General features: G+C 34.9%; 1 protein-coding gene across 1 annotated transcript in view; it reads left to right on the forward strand.

Moving 5' to 3' along the window:
- Positions 1 to 1,415: 1,415 nt before the first annotated feature.
- Positions 1,416 to 25,637, forward strand: part of PLCE1 (phospholipase C epsilon 1) — a 110,758-nt gene continuing 86,536 nt past the window's right edge. Inside the window, exon 1 of the mRNA XM_010211371.2 lies at positions 1,416 to 2,644. Coding sequence (XP_010209673.2) covers positions 1,454 to 2,644 — 1,191 coding nt within the window. The 5' untranslated portion in view covers positions 1,416 to 1,453. The remainder of the gene's footprint in view (positions 2,645 to 25,637) is intronic.

Below are 25,637 nucleotides of genomic sequence, written 5' to 3' on the forward strand. Positions count from 1 at the left end.
CAAGAACAATTGTCAAAGGAAATAAGATTGGATCATTTCTAGATGAATTTCTCACTTCAAGTGTGCTGCAGAATGAAGCTGCATAAGCTGTTGTCTATGTATTGGAAGGGGAAGAGGTGGCAGGAAAAAGAGATGGGAAATGGTAGATTATTGTTGATGCTCTTTTTTCTTTTTGATGTTTGAGTTTAAATGCTCTAAACTGTAATATAAGCACATCTTTATGTAATTTTTGTTCAACATGATTTATCTGGGCATAGCTCTTGCTCCATTTCCTTTACTGAACTAATATTAGTTCAGTATATTCTGATCTCAAGATTTACTGGGCTATATACAGGAAAGAAACTGATACTTCATGGCAAGGTTGAAAGGCAAGTTAACTTTTTGCCTAAATGCATAGAAGTATGGGGGGTCAAGAAGATTATTAAAAATGTTTTAGTCTCTTATCCTGCTACACCTTTATGCTTTCTTTTTCAGTGGTAAACTTTTGGCAAAAAAAAATGTTTTCTTTATTATATCAAAGTACCAAACACAGCATAAGAGAGGAGGATGGTGGTGGGGGAAACAAACCTCAAAACACTAAATCAACTGTTGTACTGGTAGGCTTCAATTTTGAACCAGGAAAGAATTAGCTATTCAAAAAAAGTGACAGTTTTTCTACAAAATATTTTAACTTATCCAGGATTTAAGTTAAAGAAATTATAGAAAGTAAATTTTCTTTTTTTCAGTTTGCATAAATGTCTGGTATGTTCAACTTCAGTGTTACAACTTCAGTAAAAAATACTTTCATTCAGTCATGGAACTTTTCATAGTGTAGTGAAGACACTAAATATGTAGTTGATTGTAATTTCCCCAAATTGGAAAGTGAGACTTGTAAAGACATATTTGAACTTGTTTTTTGAAATTCTGTGGATTTGTGTAATTACTTTCTGGTGTTCTGTGTTCCTTCCCTTTACATAAAAGCCCTATGTTTGTGTTGTAATTGTGGACACTGTGCCATGGATTCTGTTAAATATATATAAATACGTGGATTTTTTTTTTCTTCACAGAAAAACACCATTTTTGGAGGTCCTCTGGAAAGATAAATCTTTGGCATGGACTGTACATTCACTTTTTTCTGCAACCTGAGGCAACGATGTGTGTGTTGCATCTGATAGAAGAATTAATTGTGGCAAGAGTCAAATGGCTAGATCACATTAAGAAGTTGATATAAGAATGTTTATATTTCTTGCCTGTTATCCACAGCTAGGAAAGATTAGTAGCCCAGTAGTTAAACAAACTGCTCTTCCCTCCCTCCCTCCCCCCGCAATTCCACAGGAAAAGTAACCAACATTTGTTTGACTATGTGTTTCTTGATTATTTAGCATTGAATCTTTAATTACACTGAAATTATGGTGTGATGATTAATAGAATTTTCCCCTAACAAACATCCGACAGCTAAAGACTGTGTGTCAAGATGAGCTCTGAGGAAATGACAGCTTCTGTTCTTCTGTCTGTGGTACAGGGTAAAGTGATACCTGCTCAGTCAGCTGGAGATGAAAATAGTGAAAATGCTTTGAACACCAGTGTTATAAAAAGACCTACTGGCAGTCCGGGAAGGCAAACTACACACACACTCTCATACTTACATCGACTTGAAGAGGAAAGTCTTCAGGGCACTCTGCCCAAAATATTCTCTCTGGCAAATGAAGGAATGACTGATGACAATAGCAATGAAAAATTCTGGGAGAAAAACAGCTCCATCCCTGATTCATTGGATTTTCTTAATATTAACTGTAATATTGTACAGAAAAACTATAAGAGCAGTATGCCATGCAGCCAGCTATATAAATCATGTGATTCTTTAGTAGGGGGAGACACATGCCTGGAAACTGGAATTCCTGTTTCACTGGAAAGAGCCATGCTTGCTGGACTTCAGCTGAAAATGGATGGACCTTCACTACGAAGCCAGTCAGCAGTTAATACGAATGAAACTAAGGATACTGATAAGGTAGCCTTTTTTCACTTTCACTGTGCTAGTGAAAGAAATATATCAAAGGCTTTGTGCAATTTACACAACAGCTTCATTTTGGATAACTGCTTGCCACCCATAAGTGCTGATGGTGATCACAGCACTGGTTCTACCGCCTGCTCTTGCAGGTTAGTGGAGTTGACAAATAATTGTGAGAATGGAAATGGGCAACAGTTGTATGGTGGTTGTGACGCTTTAAGGGAGAAGTATTTATGCCTGGAAAGAGCAGCAAGGAAGGTTAAAGTGTCATGCTCAGGTCACAGCTTCTGTGGAAACAACTTTATTGGAAGAATGCCCTCAAAGCCCTTTCTGAGCCATTTTGAAGACTGCAGTGATAACTGCGACGAAGAGATGGAGGACGATTTTTTAAGAAACAAAAAGGAACGTTCTACTTTATTAATAAGACGTTTTTGTAAAAATGATAAGGAGGTTAAAAAATCAGTTTATACTGGAACAAGAGCAATTGTTAGAACGTTACCTTCAGGGCATATAGGAACTGTGTCTTGGAGTTATGTTGAAAGGAGAAACTGCAGTGGCTTGAAGAATTGTAGGATTACAAGAGAGCAGCTAACTAGAATTCAGTCCTTAATAAAATGGGAATTTAATTCCTTTCTTCAGAAGTCTTTATGGTATGAGGTAAGCTTTTCATTGTTTTTTTTGTTTTTGTAAGACTTTTGCTAACCTGACGACTTTCTATTGAACAAAATGCTTTGACTAACAAACATTTAGTACCACCTAATAGGATATTTCACCTAACTGTACTGAACCTCAATTTTGTGTTTAACACTGCTTTTTAGAAGTACATATATTGAAATCTTAAAAATTTATTTTTGTTCAAAAGTATTGTGGGGAAGTACATATAACTTTACATCTCTATCAAATTGTACTTATGGATAATGATGCACATATTTTTATGTAATCTATAATGGTATGAAAATGTGTCAGTGATAGTGGAAGAATGAACTTGATGGTCCAGTATTTCTATGATGATTATGGAATTATTTATGATATCCTAATATCCTTCTAGAAACTAACCTTTTTCTGTTTACATGATTAAAGAGTTGCAAGAACTACCATCCCTCAGTTCTTGTACTAGGTAGCAAAGTTTTGTGGTGCTGCTCCCTATCATGATACTCACTATCCTAACCACTGAAAAGTGGATATACTTCCTAATACAGCATGTGCCCTGATGAAGGATCATGCTGCACTAAAGAAAAGACATGAACTACGTATGTATTTAATGTACCATCAACTGAGTGTTTCCTGTAGTCTTTTATGCTTTGCAGTGTGTAGGAGAGGGAAAGGGAAAATGTTACATTGCTAAGAACTGGGATGGAAAGGTAAGGATATACACAGGACTCTTCTTCAGGCATTTTAAGCATATGAAGGGTTTATATCCCAAAACAGAAATAACTGTATTATATTCTGTCTGTGAGTTAAAAAACAAAACAACCAAACAACCCCAAGATTAACAAGTACAGTGAAGCATTCTGTGTGACTACAATGTTTTCTTGTGTGGAAAAGAGGCTTAAAACTATTTCTATTAAGTCTGTCTTCTTTCAGATGGACACTTGTTTTCATACTAACAGCTGTATTTAATCTTTTAATATATAATAGCCATCAAGCATTTTTAGCATTCGTTTTCTGTTATTTTAGTATCAAAGATGATTGCTCTAATTTGTGTGTGTTTATGGTTTGTTATTAGCCTTACAGATGCTTTTATACGAACATTAAATGAATGCCATGGACTTTCTAATACTTGTTAAAAATATATACTGAGTTAGTGTAATGAATTTGGAGCATTTGTAGGAAATCTTTATGTTAATAACTGAAGAGGGATAAAGTGGCAAATGAATGTGGTAATTTGTTCTTTCTTTCGCCTTATCTCACCCTTTGAGTATGCATATGTTTGGAACAGCCAAATGAACAGTAGCTCTGTTTTTCAGGGCACTGGTGTAACAGAGAACAATAAAGACTTTTATGTTTTAAATGGGGAAAAAGTGGGTTGCATTGGTGCGTATTTCTACATAATTTTAGAGCTAATGTAGGAAAGGTATTGAATTGTTGTCTTGCTTTTTATTTATTTTTTTGGCTATTCCCAGCATAGGAAGATAGAACTGAGGCTTTTGATTATGAAGAAAATACAAGAAATAATACTTTTCCATATAGAGTATGATTACTGCTTTTTATATATTTTATATGCAGATTTAGGCTTCTCTGCCAAGTAGTTATGTTAGTGTTGCTTGAACTGGTGCAGTGTGGCCACTTGTTTGATTCAACTCAGCTGAATTACATTAGCAATCTGTAGAATTATAAAAGTCAAGATTTCTAGAATCATTGACCTTTCTATGCCTGTGACATGCTAGCTTCAGAGTGCTGAAGTTCACCTCCTTTATTATTATTATTTTTTTAAAAAATTTGTTTTTTCCTGGTACTGTAGTGTTTGTGGTAGTGTTATGTAATGCGACAAAAATATCCAGGTGCACTTTTGACTAAGATGTAAAATATGAGTAGTTCCTTACGCTACTCCTGGATTTTTTTTTTTTCAAAGCAGGTGAGCGATCTGGGCATCTCCAGATGGCAGCATGATTGTGCACCAGCTGCAGTGCACAATCATGAACTTTGCAGTTAAGCTTGTTTTGTAGGTGTTAATGCCATATTTACTGTGTCATTACATTCCTAATACCCATTGCTGAAGCTTTAAGAAGCAAGAATTTTGCTGGCTCACTTAGTCTTTTCACAAATAACTTAGCACACTAATATAGTTAGCCATTAATAACAATAAAAAACCTCCTTAATTATCTAGATTGAATCTAGATTTTTATCTTAGGAAGGAGTGTTTCATAGTTAATTGGTATAATATTTCATCATGTATGATCATAACACGTTTTTCATGTAGGTTAAATTAATTTCAGTAGGCCAAATTAATTTCAGTGTTTTTATGATTCAAGTGTAAACCTGATTTAATGCAAGGGTTCTTGATTTCTTGCATGACTAATATAAGGATTCTTGTAGTAAGAATTCGTACTTTTCATACTGTTGACCAATAATCAGTGGTGGTACTTGTTAACTAATAGTTAGAATAGGAAAAAAGATTGAAGTGTTAAAGAGTTTTACGGCCTTCTTTAAGGAATGTGATATCTGAAATAGTCATCCTGGAAAATACTTTTAAGGGAAATGGAGCCATATGTAAGAGACATAAGTCATTTTCTCTTTAGTATATGATGCGTGTTTGTCTGAATTTTTTAGTTCTTCAGAATTACAATTAATTTTAATTCTTTAGAATTAGAATTAATATTTGAATTCTGAGGCTGAGGTTAATTTCTGATTCCCCTTTCCTCCTTCCCTCGGGATGTCATAGCACCTCTAATCAGTGTACCATTTTGTTGTATGCTTTCTGACATCTCTGAAAACACACATTTTGCAAGTAAGTTGGTTCCAAAATTTTTGGTGTCATTGTGCTGGAGATCTTTGGATTAGAAAAATCACTTTCCAGATAGTTTGGGAGTTTCACTGTCATTCATGCAATTAACATCTGCTTTGACTATTCTTGCATCCAAGTACACTAAATACAGGAGCACTTTGTTAGGTGAAAATTTCCTTGTAAGCTCTGGGAGCTCCCCAAACCACAAAGCAGCCTAAGAGATGAAATTCTCACAGGTTTCTCCTGTCCGTTGCTTTTAAATTGTTTCTGTAGGAGTTTCAGGACTTGTTCCGCTGTATTAAGAACATCGTTCTGATGAGGTGTCTTTTCCAGGCTTTCTTCTTGCTCTGTATTTAAGAAGGAGAGATTATTTAAAAGTACTTCTGCACATTTCCCTCCTGCTTTTGCATGCTTACCTGAAATGCTGCATTACTCTTTATGGTGAAAATTATGCTATACTTAATTATAAAATGATAGTTTGCAGTTCTTCACCGTATATGGATATCACTATGAATTATAGGCAGATGTGGTGTTTGAGATTTTTGTTTTCCCACTTGGAAATAAAATTTCTTAGTCCAACAATCTGAAAGGAATTTACAGGAAAAAATGACATATGACATAAAGCAAATAAAGCAGGTGGCTGGGGCTTTTTCTCTTGCTGTGCACGGGTACATTACCTGTTACTAGTGTTGTTGCATTTCTAAACAAAAAGGTTTATATCCATATGAAATAATTTGAAGGAAAGGATGAGCTGTGCTTTGCTCTCTCTTGACCCTGTGTTGCTTGTTTATTTGCCCAAGAGTTACAGCCTTCTATATAGAGAAAAAAACTCTAGAGTAAAAATGACTATTTGGAAAAAAAAATCAGGGAAGCAAAAGAAAAGCCAAATAGGCATGAAATTATGTTTTCCCTTCAGTAAGTGCTGTAAAAATAAATTGAACTTTGTTAAATGAAACTCTGTACTTATATTTGCTTTGGGTCAAGTTACTCTAGTTTTATAGGTTAGCTTTAAAAATAGAACTTTTACCTTGCCTGCATAAGCGGTCAATTTATTTCTATAATGCGTAGTAGATATATATCTCATCATACTTTTTGTTATTTTGCAGTTGCCCTACAGCTTTAATAATTTGAGGCCAAATTATGAACAATGAGTTTTAGCTGTGAGCACACTTACGTGTTTCGAGCCAATAGTGTGGGAGTCTTGGCAAGAGCAATGTATTATGTCTTCAGTTTTTCCACATTTTTTGACTTGCCTTCTAGTGACTGTTCATTAACTGTGTAGAAGCATGAAGATCTGTTTTAGAAAATCTCCCTGCAGTACACCACAGAGTTTATTTTAGAGTGTTATAAAGTTATCCCCTTCTCTAAATTGTTTTTAGTTTAAAAATTAATTTCTCAATTACCTGTATGAAGTATTGAAAAGCTTTGACTGCTCACTCTGGTGTTTAGGAATAAAAGCTGTGCCTTATAAAGGCTGCTCTGTTGGTGAGTGGGTAATTAAAACCTGAACTCATGAATTTTCATACATATTTACTTTAATCTTCTTTTTTACAGTCTTTTGGAATTCTACAAAGACTTGTAGGAAAATCCCTGTTCTGGTAAAATGATACTTGCAGGAAAATGGCCACAATACTTAAGGCATCCTCCATGAGATAAGGTTATTCAATCTCTTTATTTATGAGAAGTGATTTTATATTGTAAAATTTTGAGCATTTGGCTACAAAGAATTTTGCTACTGAAAATATTTACCAGTGTGCCAACTCCTTAAAAATATAAAAATAATAGTAGGCAGTAATGTTTTTGGATATAGCAGTGACAGCTGTAAAAAAGGAATAAAAATTGAACATAATGCAGCTGTCATGTACTATCCAAATACGTATGAAGTGGGTTATCAAGAGACAGAAAGCTCTGAGCGCTCCCACACCAAGGAAAGCTGATTACCTCAGCTGAGCAGTTGGACAGTGTGACAGCTCGCGGCTTCCATCAGGAATGTCAGAAACAGGGCAGCACTGGGAACACAAAACATTCAGCTAATGTTCTCTTCATAACTCTCTTAACTTCACTAGAAAATTACAAAATTAGAAGTTAGTTTTGATCTGCAAAATGCCCGTTTCATACAGCGCTTGTGCTGAGATGCAAAATTGTATGTCAGAATGCATTTTTCTATCATTTTAAAAACCATAACCTGATACAGTAGCGATTGAAGGTTCATGTTTAAAATGTGCTTGTCAATCTTCTAGAGGTGCAGGAGAGAGGAAGTTCTGTGATCATTCTTATTCATGGGTGATATTCTCATCCTCACATTTGTAGAAAGTTGAAGAGTTTTCATTTATGAATGCATAGAACTGTACAAAATTTTGATTTTCCAGGAATAATACATGTTCAAAGATAAAGATTGATACCTACAAATAAGTATAGTATGAAAGCATGGGAACACGCAACAAGTTTGGATCAGTACGTGCACTTGCCAGAGGACTCTGAACAATTAACTGTTGTAAAAACTGGAGTTTTTCCTTCTTAGCTTTTCTAGTAACTATAATGACTAGGTCCAGTGTTTGGACTGCAATTTCATAATGAAATTACTGTGAGCTTCTGAGTTGATTAAAAGTGATTTGTATGACTAGCTTTTTTTTTTTTTTTTTTCCCCCTCTCCAAAAAAATCACACTAGACCTTCATTAGTAAAACATGAGCAAAACAAAGTAAATTCTATTGCTGTGCTGGTTTGATACTGCAACCATCTCAAAGTATTCAGGAATTCTCTCAAGTATTAAAGAATAGATGAAATTCTGATCATACTGAAATCTGTTCAAAATCTCCTACAGGCACATGTGACTTGCAAAGGAAAAAAAAAAAAAAGTATGCACAAAACAGTTACAGGTTTAATGGGATCCAGAATTCTATGCCAAATCTTTAATATAAGAGTTTGGAATTAATTTTTTAAAACTGTTTTTAAAACTACAGTATTAAACTAAAATTATTGTCTGTACAACAATGTATAATGCACTGACAGTGCAAATACAGTGCGGAAAGGTTAATTTGATACGTAAAGCCTCCTTGCCCTGTTAGCTGCAGCTCGCCTCAGTTGCCCAGGCTGCTGCTTGCTGTTCGTGTTGCCACTTGGGTTAGAAGCCCAGCTCCTGCGCTTGAACCTGGTGTCCCGGCTGTCCCACAAACAAGCGATGATCTCAGCTGTTCTATTGACTTAGATATAGGTAGTTGTAAATGATCTCACTCGGGCATTGGGTAAGAAGAATTGCTGCCAAACTCCTTTTTGCTGTGGCCTGACTTTCAACAGGCTTAGTTAGCTCTGTGCTATGCTGTAGTCTGCAGCATGTATGTATTCTAGGTCTCTAGTGGTCTAGTGGTTAAAAAGGGAACAAAACAGTTTTTCCACCAATGTGAGCTGTTCATCTGTTGGGTGATTTTTGGAGACACGTGCATAAAAGCAAACAATGGTTAAGGTGATTCTATATGTATGTGTGTATATATATATATATAAAATTAATAGTCAAATACTATTAATCTTAAATAAGGTCTCTCAACAAAACCATAGAAAGTATCTGAGACATGGAGAATTGCTCTAAATGTTGCTGTCACTTTGATCAAGAAAATTACTTCTGTCTTTTAGTTTCCTGCATTATAAATTGCGAGTTTGTTTTGAGTAACTTTGCAGAGTTAGAGCAAGCTTGAGGCAATTACAATTCTGTCCTGTCTGTATGCAATATATTTTATTTTATATAAGCACAGTAGAGTTTCCTTGGGAACCAAAATACTGGACTTCGTACGGATTGCCTACTCTCTTAATATTGCACCAGAAGGTAAGTGTTTTTAAACATAAACATGTTTTTGAAGAAGAAAACAGGTTATTTCATAAACACTTGAATGTTTGCCTTTTCTGAGCGTTATTTGTATTCTGAGTCTCTTTTAATTCCTTTTGAAATTTGTGCCACTTAAAATACACAGAGAACTCTGGAAATGCAATTTAGGGGGCCATCAGTGCATTTCATTGACATCTAATGATTTACCAACACATGAAGGAGGCTTTGGTGGTAGAGGTTATCAACAAACTTGAAGTAAAGCAGGAATCATATGTAAAACAGCACTGTTTTCATTTTCCTGTTCTCTGGCAGTCCAGAATTATAATAATTTGAATGCTTCCTTTGGGCAACAAAGTTCCTTAAACTTTCATCTTTAGCAGCATTTGTGATTTACTTCATATTTAATTTACACTGTGCACTCTGTGCAGTTGGTTTCGAAAGACTGATCCTACCTTTCTACATGGTGGATCACTTTTGAGTCTTTTAAAAAATATATTTTTATTTATTTAATTAGTTTTGAACATGTTTCTCATCACAGTTGAGCTTTGACCAGCTGTTTCCTGTTTTTCCTTACAGTGGTTCAGCTGCTGTGGACATAAAAGTATCTATGGTTTGTTTCAGAATTAAAATTATTGTAAAATCATGGAAAATAAAAACTCATAAAATGGATGCCATTAAAAGTAGAGGTATAGTGAAATTCAAAAGGTGAATTTGTGCTTGCTGTACTTAGAAGATTTTTCACAGATTAAAAAGCTTTGGCTACACAAGGAGTTCTTTTGATGCAAGAAAATAAATCCATCATCAGAAACACTAGCGTGATTAAGCTTTGTGTGGAGGATTTGGGTATGTATGACTGATTTTTTTTTTTTTTTTTTAAGCGGTTCCAATGCAATGTTTTTGTGTTCCAAGGGGGATGTATTGGTTTGTCCAATCTGTGATCTATATAGCAACCTGACCACTGCATGGATAAGTTCTTTTGTTTCTTTGTTTTTTTTCGGGATTGGCTTAATTTGGTTAGTGACTATGTTGTGTTTGTAACCATACAAATTATTATGGAATTTTAAAACTGAGTTTGTACATGTATTTGTACAGCATAAACCAAGGAGCTGCGCCTTTTCTTGGCTTCAGACATATTTTTCCACGACCTTTAAATGAGTTAGTTACCATCTGCATAAGCACTTTCCTAGTTGGTAAGGGAACTGCTACCTTGCCCTTTGTCATCAGCATTGAGGTTGTCACTATCCCTCTAACATAATAGAAGAGCATGCAGTGAAAGCTAGTTGATACCATATCAATTCCAGCGACCAGTGATTGAAGACTTTAAATATTTGATACCTGCTAGGTCATCGAGTTTCTTATGGGTGTGTAGCAGAGGAAGAACAGAGGCCTGGTCTCCCTTTCTAGGCTTCTATGGGGCTTCTCAACAAATTCTGGGAGGAGGGGAGTTTTTTTTTTTTTCTTTTGAAATTTAGGAGTTTTTTTTTCTGTCCTCCTAACTAGCTTTTCTCTTTTAAATCCACATCCTTCAACACCAGTCTGCTCTTCATTTTTGAACCTATCTTCAGTGTTAAGTAGCAGGCTTCAAGCTTGCTTACACTGCTGATCTTCAGGGAGCCTCTACCATCTGTATAGAGAAAAAAAATCCTTTCTTTCCCTTCAGTTATCAATTACTGAACAGTGTTTTTCTTACTGTTGACTCTCGCAATCTACTCTTTAGCCAGGCCTAATAGTTAACGCTGTAGTTCCCTCTTCATGCAGTTGTATAGCCTGTATGGCAGTCCTGCTTATGTTAGGTTATGTTAGCTGTGTTGACCTCAAATCCCTTTACGTGTTGCATCTGTATCATTCACAAATATTGTATTTTGTTTTGAACATTGCTCTGACTCCTCTTTTCCAAGATCTTTTCTTTTCCAGGCAAGTTTAGTAAACAGCATTTAAACTTCTGATTAGATGCTTGATATGTACATGGTTGTGGTATTAAACTTTCAGACTGGAATTAGCTTTCAAAAAAGCTGGTATTTTGGCTGAAGTTAAATTTCTGTAGTATCATAGAGAATGTTACATTTGCAACTACCTTCCTCCTTCTTCTTTTATTCACTAGTAAAAATGATGTGCTTATTCATTAATCTTTATATTAGAATTTAATGGCCAGATTCCTCAGATCCTTGCTTCAGTCTGCCAAGAACACAAGGAAAACAACAGCCAAGATGAAAGCAGATTCAGAGGAAATATCCATCTGGTTGTGACTCAGCTGGATCTGAGGAAAAAAAAAAAACTTCTTAATGGTGCTAGACAGAATTTCCTAATGAGATATAAAAGGCTAACTGAGAGGTAGTGAGAAGGAGCTAGTGATTTATGAGAAGTTTGGGAAGAAAATAAGAGTTTGTTGACAAAGAGTCTTTTGAATTTTGCAACTTTAAAAATGCAGAGGAAAAAGACAAAATCTTACTTCCAAATCTAATAAGGAGTGAATGTTTTGCTTCTTTTCTGGGGAAATAAGACCTTTCTAACCCAGCAGTAAAACTATCATGATGGATCTGCATGAAGGTTGCATTTTTATGTAGAAATAGGAAGATTAAAAAGAATTTGGAGAGAGATTGTTGGTCATTGTTTGATCTCTAAACCATGATAACCAGAGGCACTCTGGCAAGGTATGCTGTAACAAGGCTGAGTGAGTGTGTGGCAAGGCTCACTTGGATTGTTTCACTGATTCATTAATTTTTAAATTAGATAGTGTTTTCTAGTCACTCTCTCCCTCTCCTCCCTGGAATATTTTCTGTTATAGAAGATATCTGCGAAAATTAACATACTTTGTAATATATATATATTTTCAATCTTATTTGCAAGTAGAGATATTTAGTTTCAAAGCCTGAAGTATGAGAAAAATTAGACCTAGTGTTCTTGCTGGGAAGTGACTCAAATCCCTGTATACAGTGCAGTTAATTTTGGAAAGGTGGAAATTCCAAAGTTTTTTTAAAAGACTAAGAAGAGGCATATCAGAAAATTTAACACAGCTTTTGGTACCTGGGTGTTTCTTCTTGCTTCCTGGATCCTTAAAGTCTACCATCTCTTGCCCATAAGGAGGAGCATGGCTTCCACATTCAGTTTGATCACCTGGTAGTATCATCATGATCATATCTCTCCCACTCTGAATTTTTTTTTTCCAAGAAGAAATGTTCATAAATTTGAGAATGGATTAAATACTGAGCAGTTATTAACAGGAAATTTGAAACAACAGTATATCTCTAACGTGGCAGAGTATTGCCTTTGAACATGGAGGTTTAAATTTTTTATACTTTCCTAATTTTTAATTTATACGTTTTATGATGGTAAGCAAGTCATTCTGTCTATCTGCCTACTGAAGAACATTGCCCATTTTTTCACTACTCGGCCTTTTGTTCTATCACAACATCTCTAGATGTTCTCTTTATTAATAGGTTTGTTAACAGATGTGCACCTATAATCTATGATTAGTCGACTGGATAAAATTACCATGAATTTAGAGGTATTGAATAACTGGTATTTCTCATAAGTACCCCCCCTACATTTTGAAGTCTTGTTACGGAATTATAGGCCAATTTGAATATTTGGACCTTAATTCCACTGAAAAACTGTATTTGAAAATGTTGATAAGACGACTTTTTTGACTACAGTATCTATGTAATGTCATCATTGATTTCCCTTTAGTTATGGTTCGTACACATATACAGATATGTGCATTGTGTGCATTTTTATATATTCATATATATATTGCCAGATCATAAGTAATCGTGAATATACAATGTTCATAATAATGAAGTTTAGATGTAGTCTTTTGATAGTACAGCTTATTTCATTAGAACACTCAGACTTTATGCTATATTTATCTCTAAACTATGTCTGCAAGGATAGTTCTTTAGGTGTAACTTTACTTGTAGAACTATATTAGCCTCTCCTTGCCAGGACAGAAGGCGGCCAGGGTTTCAAAATACTTCTTAGCTATCTGTGTTAATTTTAATTTTAAAGGATGTGCCTTGATTGCAGCATATATCCTTTTATGTGCTGGGTTGACACAGAATAAAATTTATAAACCACTGTTGAAATATATAAAATTAGAAGAAAAACAGGAGTTTGATCTTCTGTGTCGTTGAACTCACAAGTAAACACGCTTGCAAGTAAAATGTGAGGCATATGCCATCTGGTGGATAAAATTGTTTATACAGCTTTTAATGTTTTTAAACAATTTCTGTTCTATGTTCTGTTCTGCTCTATGTTCTTTTTAAATTACAATTAGTGGATATTATTCTAGTCAGAAGTAAAGGAAGAAAAATCTGAAAGCTGAATTCTATATTATTTGAAAGATAAAATGACTTTAGAGCTTCACTCCTGTGTGTATCACATTGTTGCTAGGAAAAACAAAAGGTGAAATGGAAAAGTAATCATTTGAATCCTATTCAATTATGCTATGTCTAAAAGTTTCAAAGAGACTGATTAGCCAGAGATGTTCTCAGACTTGCCTTGCTCACACCCTTGCCTTATTTCAACTTTGTTTGGCCCAGTCCTTGCAAAGTCCCAGAGGCTGCTCTGCGGCTGGGCTGACAGGGCAGGTGAGCCTGGAGTGGCTTCTAGAGCTGCCAGGGTCAGGCCGTGCAGGGCCCTTTGGGCTGCATCACCTGCTGCTCAGAAGTGCCTCTATCCAGCGTGCTGGGGCACAGGTTCATCAAGTCAGTTTTGTGTAGAAGCTTGTGCTTTTAAACTAACGGGGTGTTTTAAAAAACTAGATGAGGAAGATAAAAGCAGACAGTGTTACCAGTATTTGAATATTGTTCTTTTCACACAAATGTGTGTGTGACATTAGGATTTATACTTGAAGGTTGTTTATTGAATAGAGGAGGCATGGCCACACACAGCCAGTGTGTTTCCATTCTGATAGGCAACTTCTCTATGGTGGTGATTTTTTTCTCTCTGTTGGTGAATTATTTACTGTTTTAGTGGACAGGGCGGATCCTCGCATTCTGTTACATATTGGAAAATTTTTATTGTAACTCTCATTTTATTTTCTCTAGACTGAACAGACCGAATTCTCTTCTCTTTTTTTTTTTTTTTTTCCCTGAACATACTATTTCAGAAAATAATTGAAAAGTTACTGCATGAGTCCTTCATACTGTGATTTACTACAGATTGGACTAAGTGAAAGCAAGTTCATTCTTATGGTCTAAAAATAAATTGAATGAATTATTCAAATGTATTGCAATCTATGAATGTGTGAAATGGAATTGCAGTCACCAGGTCGTGGGGAGTTATCTTTCCATTATCTAAGGTAGTAGTGAGGAGCAAGCTGAACTATGACACAGGTCATATGAAATATGACACAGGAAAAAAAAGGTAATGCTGTTACTTCTGCACAGCCTTGATCTCACACAGGTAGCTCAGGTGTCTGCACTGTGCTGGGCAACATTCCCAGCCCTGAAGGTTTTATTAGTTCAGTCTTGACACATATACAAAATGGAGATTTAATTGCACATGAATTCACAGTTTGTTTTAATTTTGCAAGTCTAATATTGTAATAATGGAAGTACTGGCTTCTTTAGAAGTGTTTTAAATGATACTTTTTGACAGTAGATTCACTTTTCATAGAATTAGATTTATAACGATTAAAATTTCATGACTGTTATTCTTCTTGCAACTAAATTATTTTTTTAACACTCAAAGAAAAATAGCATTTAGAAATCCGGAAGAACTAGCATCCACATTATTTGCAAAAATCATGGTTAAATCTTTTTGCACCTTTGTATAACTGAGCTTATTTCTGAACTAAGTTGCTTTGGCACTAAAGTGCTTTGGCACTTTGTGGCAAGTATTTTATGAAGGAACAGCATGTACAAGCTCACACCCCTATTAACTGTTTCTTTGATGAGGGAGTACATGCTCAGTGCAGTGTTCAGTAGAGCATTACTGCAGTGGCTACTGGTTTGAGCTTCTTTGCATGGTCCTGTATTCTTTCAAAGAAATAGGTTATATTGGGATTCAAGCCTTCAGTTTGTGCTCTGAGTCTTACTGTCTCTAAAGTGTTTTACATGGTTATTTACCCTCAAAACTCCACAGGTCTGCAGAAGATTCAGCAAACATGAGGATCGAAAGTTGCTCTGAAAAGATCCTTTCCTTCAATTTTGTAAGCACTTTCTACTTGCTGTTGTATTCTTTCAATGAAATGAGTCTTTTCATATTATATTTTTAAAAACAATATTTCCCCACAGTCTACTTGAACAATGGTCAATCAAAAACAGAAACAGAAGTGAATTCTGGCCTGAAACAGGCTAAGTTTTTTTTTTTTTTTTTTTTTTTAAGATTAGATATATTTTCCTTAGAGGCAATCTATGTTGAAGATAAATTCTTCATTAAAGAGTTGGCCAGAAGTTTTACTGGTTTTCATTTCCATCTTAAGAGGAACAGCTAAGGAGGGTAGGTCTTCTTTCACCCTACAAGACCAAGCAGAAGAATTATTTCAGTCCCAATTTCTTTAAAGGTTTTATTGTGGCCTATCAATAAATTAATTTGAATTTCAAATTTTATTTAGAAGAATAAGGTCCAAAATAGAGAATTCCATGTTGCAATTTAATGTAACGGTCCATGTAATGACCAAATCTAATTTTCTGAGATCTGAAATTTTTCCCCTTATCAGGTTGAGAATCTTCAAAGAGTGATTTAGAATTAGGGGTTCAGTATTTTACTTTCATCTAAAACCAGACAAAATACCCTCTTCCCGAGTTGAATTTGCTAGTCACGGGCCTAACATCCTTGGTTTTCTGTGCTTATTTAGCTTGGGCAGAGGTGATATTTTGGATAGGATCCTGTGTCAGGACAGTTATGTTTATTAGGGTCCTGTGTCAGGACAGTTATGTTTATATGAATATAAACAAAAGGAAGATTCATTCCAGGCAAATTATATGAACATAAAATAAAAGATTTATTCAGTTGGTTTGATGCTTAAGATGTTATCTTCATTCACATGTATATATTTGAAAAATACTCTAAAAATAGTAATTATGTATATACACATATATGTAGTTTTATATATGTAGTTATGTGGTTTTGCTCCTGGTAAAACATGATTTGCATGTACAGAGCAGTGCAAACAGTGAAGAATTTAGATTTAAGTGCAAATAAAATGGATTTTAATTTTTCAATCAATACTACTATGTATTTCAAGCAATTTAGGTTTTAAATTAGGACTTTTTATAAAAGTTCAATCAAGTTCTAATGCAAACTGTGCATATGTCTATTTTAGAATATTAGAAAGTTATTATATAACTTGATTTCTTTTTATTATTATCCTTGAGATATGAATAATTTTTGCTAAACCAAAGCTGGACTTAATTCTGTACTTGAAGATACCATTGCATAGAAGCTTGGAAAAGTAAGCTATTCACAGAGATCTTGATAGCTGGAAATTTCTCAAGTGGTAGATTTTTTCTATATAAGAAAGGAATTGCTTTTCTAGTAGACTGTAAGAGTGGTGATAAAATATGATAAAATGAAAATTCTAGATGTTTCCCAACTGCATAAATTGGGAAGAAGAGATTTTTTTTTTTTTTTTTTTTACCTACATTTTGACCTGGTAACCAAAGATACTGCACAATAATTTCACAAAACATCAGAGGGTTACTCTTTAAAGTCCTTATCAGCAGATTTTTAGATATTAGATATCAGATCTAATATTGGGGAAAAAAAACCAAACAAACATAAAATAGTTGCCAGTTTGACTTTTTACTCTTTGAGTAAGTTTTTGGGCAAAGTTTTTTTGCATGTGTTTGTACCATTGTTGTGGCTGTTGAAAGATAATTTTCCTACCAGTAGGTGGAATCATATGAAAATGTTAACAATTAAACACAGTGTATAGCTGTATTGTCTGGTTGGGCCAAAAGCAATAATTTGAGTGGCTCTACTTGGCATATCTCAAACATTAGCAACTATCTAAATACCATTTAACTCAGAATATGTATTTATTTACAAATAGTATAGCTTTGAATCTGGTTGTCTTCATGCCAAAAGGCACATATTATATGATCTTTAGCACTGTCAGATTGTAAAACATTCTCCTGCATGCCTTTCTTCTAATAGTCTTTTCCAAATATTTTCTAGAATTTCTTCATGTTGACTTTATGAGCATTATTTTAATGAAAGAAAATCCTTAACTGTCCAGTAGGCAGTTTCCCCTGCACCAAATCTTACAATTAAAAAGATATGTAATCTGTCAGAAAGATCAGAGGTTCACCTAACCTTGCAGTTGTGGCAGGTGAGGAATAGCTGTTCAGTGATGAGAGGGATACTGAAGGCCAAAAGTTAGAGATTTTGCTTCAGAAACTTCCTCTGAGTAGTTCTTATTTTGAAGATGTTATTTACATACTTATTTTCTTCACTTCTGGCATATTGGTAAAACTATACTAGTATTACTGGCTTTGGGGTATATTTTCCCCACCTCCTGAGTCATTTGGAAAGTAACAGAAAATTTCACTTAACTGTTATTTTTTAAGAACTTCAGAAATTAGGAAATGCAAAAGAAATAAAAGATTAGAGTCATTAGTAGCAGACATTTCTGACAAGGCTTTAGCATTAGCACAGTTTTTCCAGTTGGTCTTCGTCAGGTATAAAAAACTCAGGCCAGACTTCAGTCTGTTTTTATGAATTCCTCTAAAATGGCCTCCTGGATTTTTGTCTTCCTTGTTACCAGTAATTTTATGAGTTGGAGAGTTACCATTTATGTTCTTGGAGGAAATAATTTTTCATGGGAATGTTTTTCTCCTTTTGGAGAGGAGAAACTTTCCAGGGACAGTTTGGATCAAATCATATTTGTGATGAAAAGCTTAAGTTACTGGAGCTCAAAATATAGCTCCCTCTTTCTCAGTGAGGGGACCGGACTACTTAGCATGCTGTAAATGCATGTCTTGGTACAGACCCAGGTTCCATAGAGTCTAAGAAGCTAAAGCCCTTTGGGAAAAACTTACACAGGCGAATTTTGTGAAATGCATGTAGGGGAACTTGTAACACCGGAGTTCTACATCTGGATTTTTCTGCTGTGGGACAAGCTTGGCAAGCAGACCAAAGAGGATGTGTTGGATGTTGTTTTGATTCCTTCCTCCCTCCCTCCCACCCCCTGCCAGCTACTTCTGTACATTGTAATCCTATTTCTTGGAGATTTATGTTCTCAATTCCATTCATAAAGAGAAGTAGAAAGCTAGTGACATCCATTTGATATTATGTAGGAAATGTGTGCATTTCTTCCATACTGTATCACAAACTCTCTGCTCTTTGTGGAGTCAAAGCAGGCCTATAGTACTGCAATTAAAGCCACATTTTAACAGACAGCCTCCTAAAGCAAGAGTCAGTATAGTCAGTCTTTTACAGAGATGGTTTGTTCTCTTTGGAAAAAGAACAAAGCCAAATATTAGTGCGGGTCAGAGCACCTTCAACTTTTTGTCGAGAAAAGCCTGCAGCTGGGGGGAATGTCATCTTCTGCTAAAGCAAGTTGCACCAGCAGTTGCTCATGCGCTGGCAAATTAAATTCTGTAACTGTCATCCCTCAGGCATTTTGCAGTGGTTTGTTTACCTAAAATTTCTTGACATTAGTGAGAAAACACAACTTTTCTTCTGAGGATTGATATAATAACAAATAACAAGCTGTTGGTGTGGGGTGGAGGGAACAACATTGTTAAATTGTTGGAGACAGATGAGTGGAATCTGTTGTAATCTCACATTATTAGGTTACTATGCTGGGACACTGAAAGAACAAGGAAGGCCTATTTGATGGGAAGATTGTTTGGTTTTCTTGCTAACCCTGCGCTAAGACCATGAGAGCAACGGTGCTGTACCAGTGCCTGCCTCCCGGCTGCCTCAGGCACATCATCATTCCATTCTAGTCCCGCATGGGATACTTGAAGTTCCTGGGGAAATCTTAGAAGCAGCTCCATCCTGAAAGCTTAAGGAACTTGTCAGCCTTCTCCCTGTCCAGTTTGGAGCAGAGAGGCCCTTTGGGGCATTGTGAATGCAGTTGGACAAGCCTGTTTGTGTAGCAAATAATATGCTTAGGGCTTGGGGGTCATGCTGATCTTCAGTACAGCTGATAGAGCTTGTGCAGAAAAACAAAACAGTATCTAAATTCCATGTAGAGTTGGTAATGCTCTCTAAGTCCCCAAAGAGGAAAGAGAATTTCATTGTTTATCTGCCAGGAGTGCACTTTAAGTTGTATTTGACCGAATCTGCTAGACTTTTGTTTTGTTGGGGCTGCCAAGAACAGATTGGCTGTCTTGAAATTCTTCTTTGCATAGTGGATCATGCTGCATATTAAATAAGCTTAAAAGAGTAAAGGAGTTTCTATATTAGATGGTATCAGGGTTAACATTATTTGTGTATTGATGTCAGGGGTGCTTAGAGCAAAGGTTTTATTGTGTGGAATTTTAGTTCAAATTACATCTTTTGATCAGGTACCATGTTTTGCACTTTCAAAGAACACTATTGCAACCTCTGTGGAGTAATCATTATGAAAAGAGCATAGATGTGTCTCGCCTATAACTGGTAAAGTTACAGTTCTACAGGCGCTAATCTGTTGATTAGGTTTTAAGTTACTCCTTTTTATTTATTTTATTAGTTCTTTTTTTCTTGTCACTGTGCTCTTTTCAAAGCCATTTTGCTAACAGATAGCTGTATCCTTTAAAATATACTTTAATGTCAGTGCAGTATGAAGTCCATATTCTGCCAACAAGCTTCAAATGTGTCTTGGAATAAATTCTATTGTAAGTTGAAGTGATTAAAATTACTTTATCCTAACTTTATTATATTCAATACTTTGCTTAATTCAGGAGGATTGCAGTTACCCTACTTTACAGTGGAATAGAAGCTGTCACTGGGATTGCAGAGGTTATAGAAGAGAGGGGCATCTTTTCATTAACATTTCACATGTAAGAATGGGGCTAATGTTTGTGAAGAAAGTGATTTTGGTGAAAAGAACAGGCTTGTCATGTAAGATGTTCATATTCTAAGTATTAGATTTAGAAACAAAACTATCTGTAGCCACTTCTCTTTATTTCCAATGAATTTTTGACAAGACAGCTAAGGATGAATAGTTGTTTTTTGTAACACCTGCTTCTAAGACATGCATAATTATAGGGGATTTCTTTGAAGCGCTAATCTGTGCTGCAAACCTCGCCTTGATTAGGAGTGTATCCAACATGTTTCTTAGGGGAGAGATATCTCAAGATACTTAGGAGATATGCCCCTATCAGAGATGAAAGATTTTGACTGATGTTCTTCCACAGAGTGAATCAGTAGCTAGAAAAGAGAAAGCAGATAGATGCATCTGCTCTACTTGGAGATAAACTGCAAGTAGCTATCAGGGAGTTTTTGGTAGTAAAGCAGGTGGTTTATTATCAAGGAAATACCACAAAATCAGTGATTAGAGGTAGAGAAAATATTTTCTTGAAAGAATGCTTTTTCTATAGATAGCTACTCTTTGATAAATCTGTATTTGACAGAGCACTGGAAAAGGCTGCCCAGAGAGGTTGTGGAGTCTCCTCCTTTGGAGATCTGCCAAACCTGCCTGGATGCCACATGCTGTAGGTGTCCCTGCTGGAGCAGGGGGATTGGACTAGATGATCTCTAGAGCTCCCTTCCAACCTCCACCATTCTGTCATTCTGCATTTCATGATTTTTAGAAAAATTTAAGAATAGCTCTTGCAGAAAGTCTTGTTGAATGAAAACATGCGTGTGAAATGGTCTTTGATTCAGTTCTGGAAAAATAGCCAAACACTTGCAGTATCAGAACCGTATTCCAGAACTAAGAGTACTCAAAATGGCTATAATGTAGTAATCTTTGTACTATTTAATGACAAATCTTTGCTGAAAATTTTTCTTGGAAAGAGGTAAACTCTCATTCCAAGAAGTTAGGAATATAAATATGCATTTTTAATTAGAGATATTTTAAAAAATCTTTTCAATGTAGGCAGTTTCTTTCTTATCAAACACAACTATGAAGACAGGCATACTACGCAAGTTTTGAAATGCTGAAAGAAGTTTAATATGAAAAGGAAAAAAATATTCTGGATACTTTTGACCAGAAAATTCTTCTAAACTAGTGAGGCTGGACAGTTCTGTAGGATTAACTTGTAATAATTCTTTCCTTGTTTAAAAGTTTTGTGGCAAACAAATGTTAATTATAATAATGTAAGTGCTTTTGTGAATAATATATCGTGTATTATGTTTGAAGTTAAAACACACCAAACATTTATTAATGAACATTCAAGATATATTTAGAAGAAAAGCATTAGAAATCTGTAGTTCTGTTCACTGAGTGGTAAACTTTACCAAAACATGTATGAAGCATATGATTTTTCATATATGTGATATACCAATTTTTCAAATATGTGATACCAAATTAATTACAGAGAGATTACTTTCCTCCTCTTTGCATTTTTCATAAGCTTTTATGACTGTGACCTGTGGTTAAATATATATATATAACACTGTAGATTGATTAAGTCTGAGAATTAAAACTGTAGGCTTAAAATCTAGATAAAGAGAAGGAAATAAAAAACATTGCTATTACAGTTTCTATCAACTGATTAAGATACTGTGAATACTGCTGGTTTTGTTTTTACTGATCGCAGGTATGTCCCACCTGCTTTGTGTTATTTGCAAGATAATTTTTTGTATTTAATGGCGTTGCTATGTGCTATTAATATAACATTAAAACATTGTTACAATTTAATATTTTTCTTTCAGAAATCCCCATGCCTGTTTTGTATGAATAGGACAAATCACGAACAATGATCTTTAGTGCACAAAGTCCTCACTATTTGATGACTATCCTGCTTTTATGTTTATCATCTTTACCTTTTTTTCATGTTTCATTTTTCTGAATGAACTTGAAGAAGTTCCTAAGCTCACTGTATGAGTTTCCTGAGTGCTATGTTATAAAATCACAGAATAACAATTATGCTGCCGTACTTGAGCATTCGCTCCTTTATCTTATTTTAATCTATAAGAAAATGTTTAAATAAAGCTGCTTATTTCAGCTTCTGCATTGGGGAAGAATTTTGTGCGCTTTGTGTTGCTCTGTGACATTGATATGTTCTTAAGTTAGCATTTAAGCAGCCATCTAATCTTTAGACTAAGAAAAATTATGTGTGAAATGAACTTTTCCTTTCTAAATTATGCCCCCTTGTGAAGAAATATTGTGGGTCAATAGTACAGGACATCTGCAACTCTGCAGCAAGGCAGTGCAGAGCAATACCAGAAGTATGCTTGGGAACTGGTTCAAGATGACTAATTAGAAATCGTGCTTTTTTGTGTTTATATAATTTGGCTCAAAGTTTGTACGTATTAATCTGTATATTTCCTGAAGAAATATAATTGTACTAATAGATTTGAGATGAGAAATGCAATGTGGGAAGAATTATTTTATTTACAGTGAGCTTAGATTACACCAGTCACATACTTGTTTTTTATAAATAATTTTTACAAATTACTTGATTGCTTATGTTGTAAAATGTTTTATTTTATAAATTCCTGGAATGCCATAGGTCTAAAGCAGTATTTTCAGATAAATTTGCACTGAACAGTTTCATTTGCAATAATGCAAACAGAAACTCCAGTATGCCAGCAAAATTAAATACTAAATATTTCAGATTTTATTTGCTGTAGGTAAACTAAAATGCATACAGGCTTTTTATATTGTACAGATTTCAAGTGACTGCTGGAAGAGTAGAGTGGTAGGAGCTGCAGAGGTGAGGCAGCACCATGTGAAACGCAGCGAGGGGATTAAGATTTGGCAATACTCTTCTTTTCTCTGCAGGCTCTTAGGCAGTCCCTGTAGACGAGAACAGACTGTCGTCTTGTACTGCTGAAAGCTGCCTTGCAGTTTCTGCTTGTGCCTGCTTGTTTCGATCTCTGTATGGTTTTGTCATTTCTGCTACCAGTTGCTATGATGTGGATATAGAAATGTGAAACACAAGGGAAGAAGGTATGGTTCATGTAATATAAAATACAAAAAAAAAGCTTTTCTTATTGCAGGAATAGCAAGAAGGCTTTTCTTGTTCAGAAGGAAGAATGTAATGCTGCAGAAGAATATATTCTTGGTGTGTTAAATAGGATGTTTCTTATTGGAAAATGTTTCTTTTTTGTTCAAGACTTATTTTGCAGATGTAAACAATTAGTAGACATATGTTATTTGCCTTTTATTTAAATTGTGCATACTTCTGCATGAATGTTTATGAGCTTGCTGTGGTTAATTGATTGTAAAGACACTTTTAGAATTTTAGTGTTTAAAGTTACCAAACCTAGATGAACTTTGGACTCCTTGTGTTCTTTGGTCTAATTCAATAAATATAGTTATAGGCTTTACTTTTTTATACTTTTTGTTTTGATAAGCAAAATTCTTGTACTTAGGCACAGTTGATGATATTGTCATGAAAACTCCCACCGAATACCTCACAGTTTCATTAGTATGTTACTGTAATTTGATGAAGAAATATTGCATGTACGGTGAGGATTTATATAAGATGCTTGCCATTCACTAATTAAGTATATTGAAATTGTGAGGTGAATATATAGTTTTTGTTCTTGATTTTGGAAAAAAAAAAAAACAGTAGATAACATTTCACCCAGTGTAATCAGTAGAAAAGATTTCAACAGCAATACAACCAGGATGACATTGGATTGTTGTGTATTTTTTTATAAATACAAAAGGTACAGTTTTGTCACTGTCCCATCATATGCCTTTGAAGCTAAAATTAGAGGCACCTCAATACACACTAGTGGTCATAGCGAGAAAATGATTTCCTTTTATGAAACGTATACTGTACTTTAAGTATTGAATAAACTTGAAAATTGTGTAATGTTTGAGTGAACTGGACTGGTCCTCCAGTGAAGCGCTGTATTTCAGGAATTTGAACTACTAACAGTGCTTTTGAATTGGCCCAAGCAATTTAGTGTGTAAGTTGGATAATGAGGAATCCAAGTGTCTGCTCGTTACAGGAATGTAATGATGTTTTTTGTTCTGTGAGCTGTGATGATTTTCAAGAAAAGTTGTGATGATTATACTTAATGAACACAAACTATATCTTTGTGAACAACTTTCCTCATTCTCACTTGTATAGGGGGAGGCGTTTTGCCTCTCTAATATTAGGTAGTTTAATGTTGTAACTTGTGTTAAAATCAAGTAGCTTGGGAATATTGCAATAAAGCTTTGACGCCTTTAGCAAAGGGTTCAAATACCTACTTTATTCTTTGTGCTGCTGTGTTAAAAAGAAGTTAACTGGAACTTGCTTGATTATTAAAAGTCATTTATGCTGTGGTAATATGTGGTTGCATTAAGCTGTGGGACTTAATTTACCAGAAGCTATAAAAATGTATAGGAAGGTAAAAATTCTGTTGTGTATAAACACTCATGAAACAGGTTAGCCATGCGGTGTATAGATATAGCATACTGTTAAGTGGTCATAATGGCAAGTAGCATCTATAGGAACAGGGATTTCTGCTGAATGTGTCAGTTGAGTCCAGAGGAGTAATGCCCTGGGAAGAAAGTATAGCACAGGCAGTCAGTCAAGAGATAAACATGAATATCAGATTAAAATGTTTTAGCATACAGTTACAGAAATTTGTCAAGTAAATATTGAGAGTCCAGTGTTATTTTAAACCTCCTTATCTCAGTTTACAGAATAGTATTAGATTCCATCTTTACTCCTTTTCTATTAATTTTGAGAGAGATTTTGTTGGATTCCAAGTGTTCTTCTTTTGCATCAGTTATTTTAATAATACTGAACTAGTGTCCCACATTTCCAACCTTACGTTTTTAAAAGCAACTCTTTTACTGAACTTTCAGTACTGCTTCATTTTCTGTCTTCATAAAGTCTTTCACAGATAAATCTTCATGGAAAGGTTTCATTTTCAAAGACTTAATTAGTACAGTTTGCAGAGTAACTTTTGAAAAGAAGAAATGTAAAGACTTGAGCTTAGAAGTGTGGAAGTTTCTCTCTATTGAAAATCTTTTTTTTTTTTTTTTTTCCCCCACCCCAGCATTGCTGTCTGCTTTTTCTATGCGAGTATGGTAATGTGTTTCTAGAAATTTTTTATGTAAAAAATCTTGGGTCTGATGAGACTTCTGTTACTAAATGCATGTGGGTTTTTTCTTTTTTCCATGGAAATGGATTTTTCTTGGTGTGTTACTGAGAACATAAGGGTCCAAAAATGATTATCCTTTACTAAAGTAATGATCAATTACGTCTATATAACCTTTGTTAGATATCTTTTTCTGTTTTGCCTACTAATGGAGAGTCAAGTTCTTACCCTAGTGCTATTTGAGTAAAAAAGAGATTCCTGCTTGCTCTCAGAATGTTGGCTACAGCGGCTAAAAAA

The sequence above is a fragment of the Tinamus guttatus genome, unplaced genomic scaffold (assembly GCF_059628265.1).
Source record: "Tinamus guttatus ecotype Peru unplaced genomic scaffold, ASM5962826v1 Tinamus_guttatus_pri_ptg000314l, whole genome shotgun sequence".
Taxonomy (NCBI): Eukaryota; Metazoa; Chordata; class Aves; order Tinamiformes; family Tinamidae; genus Tinamus; species Tinamus guttatus.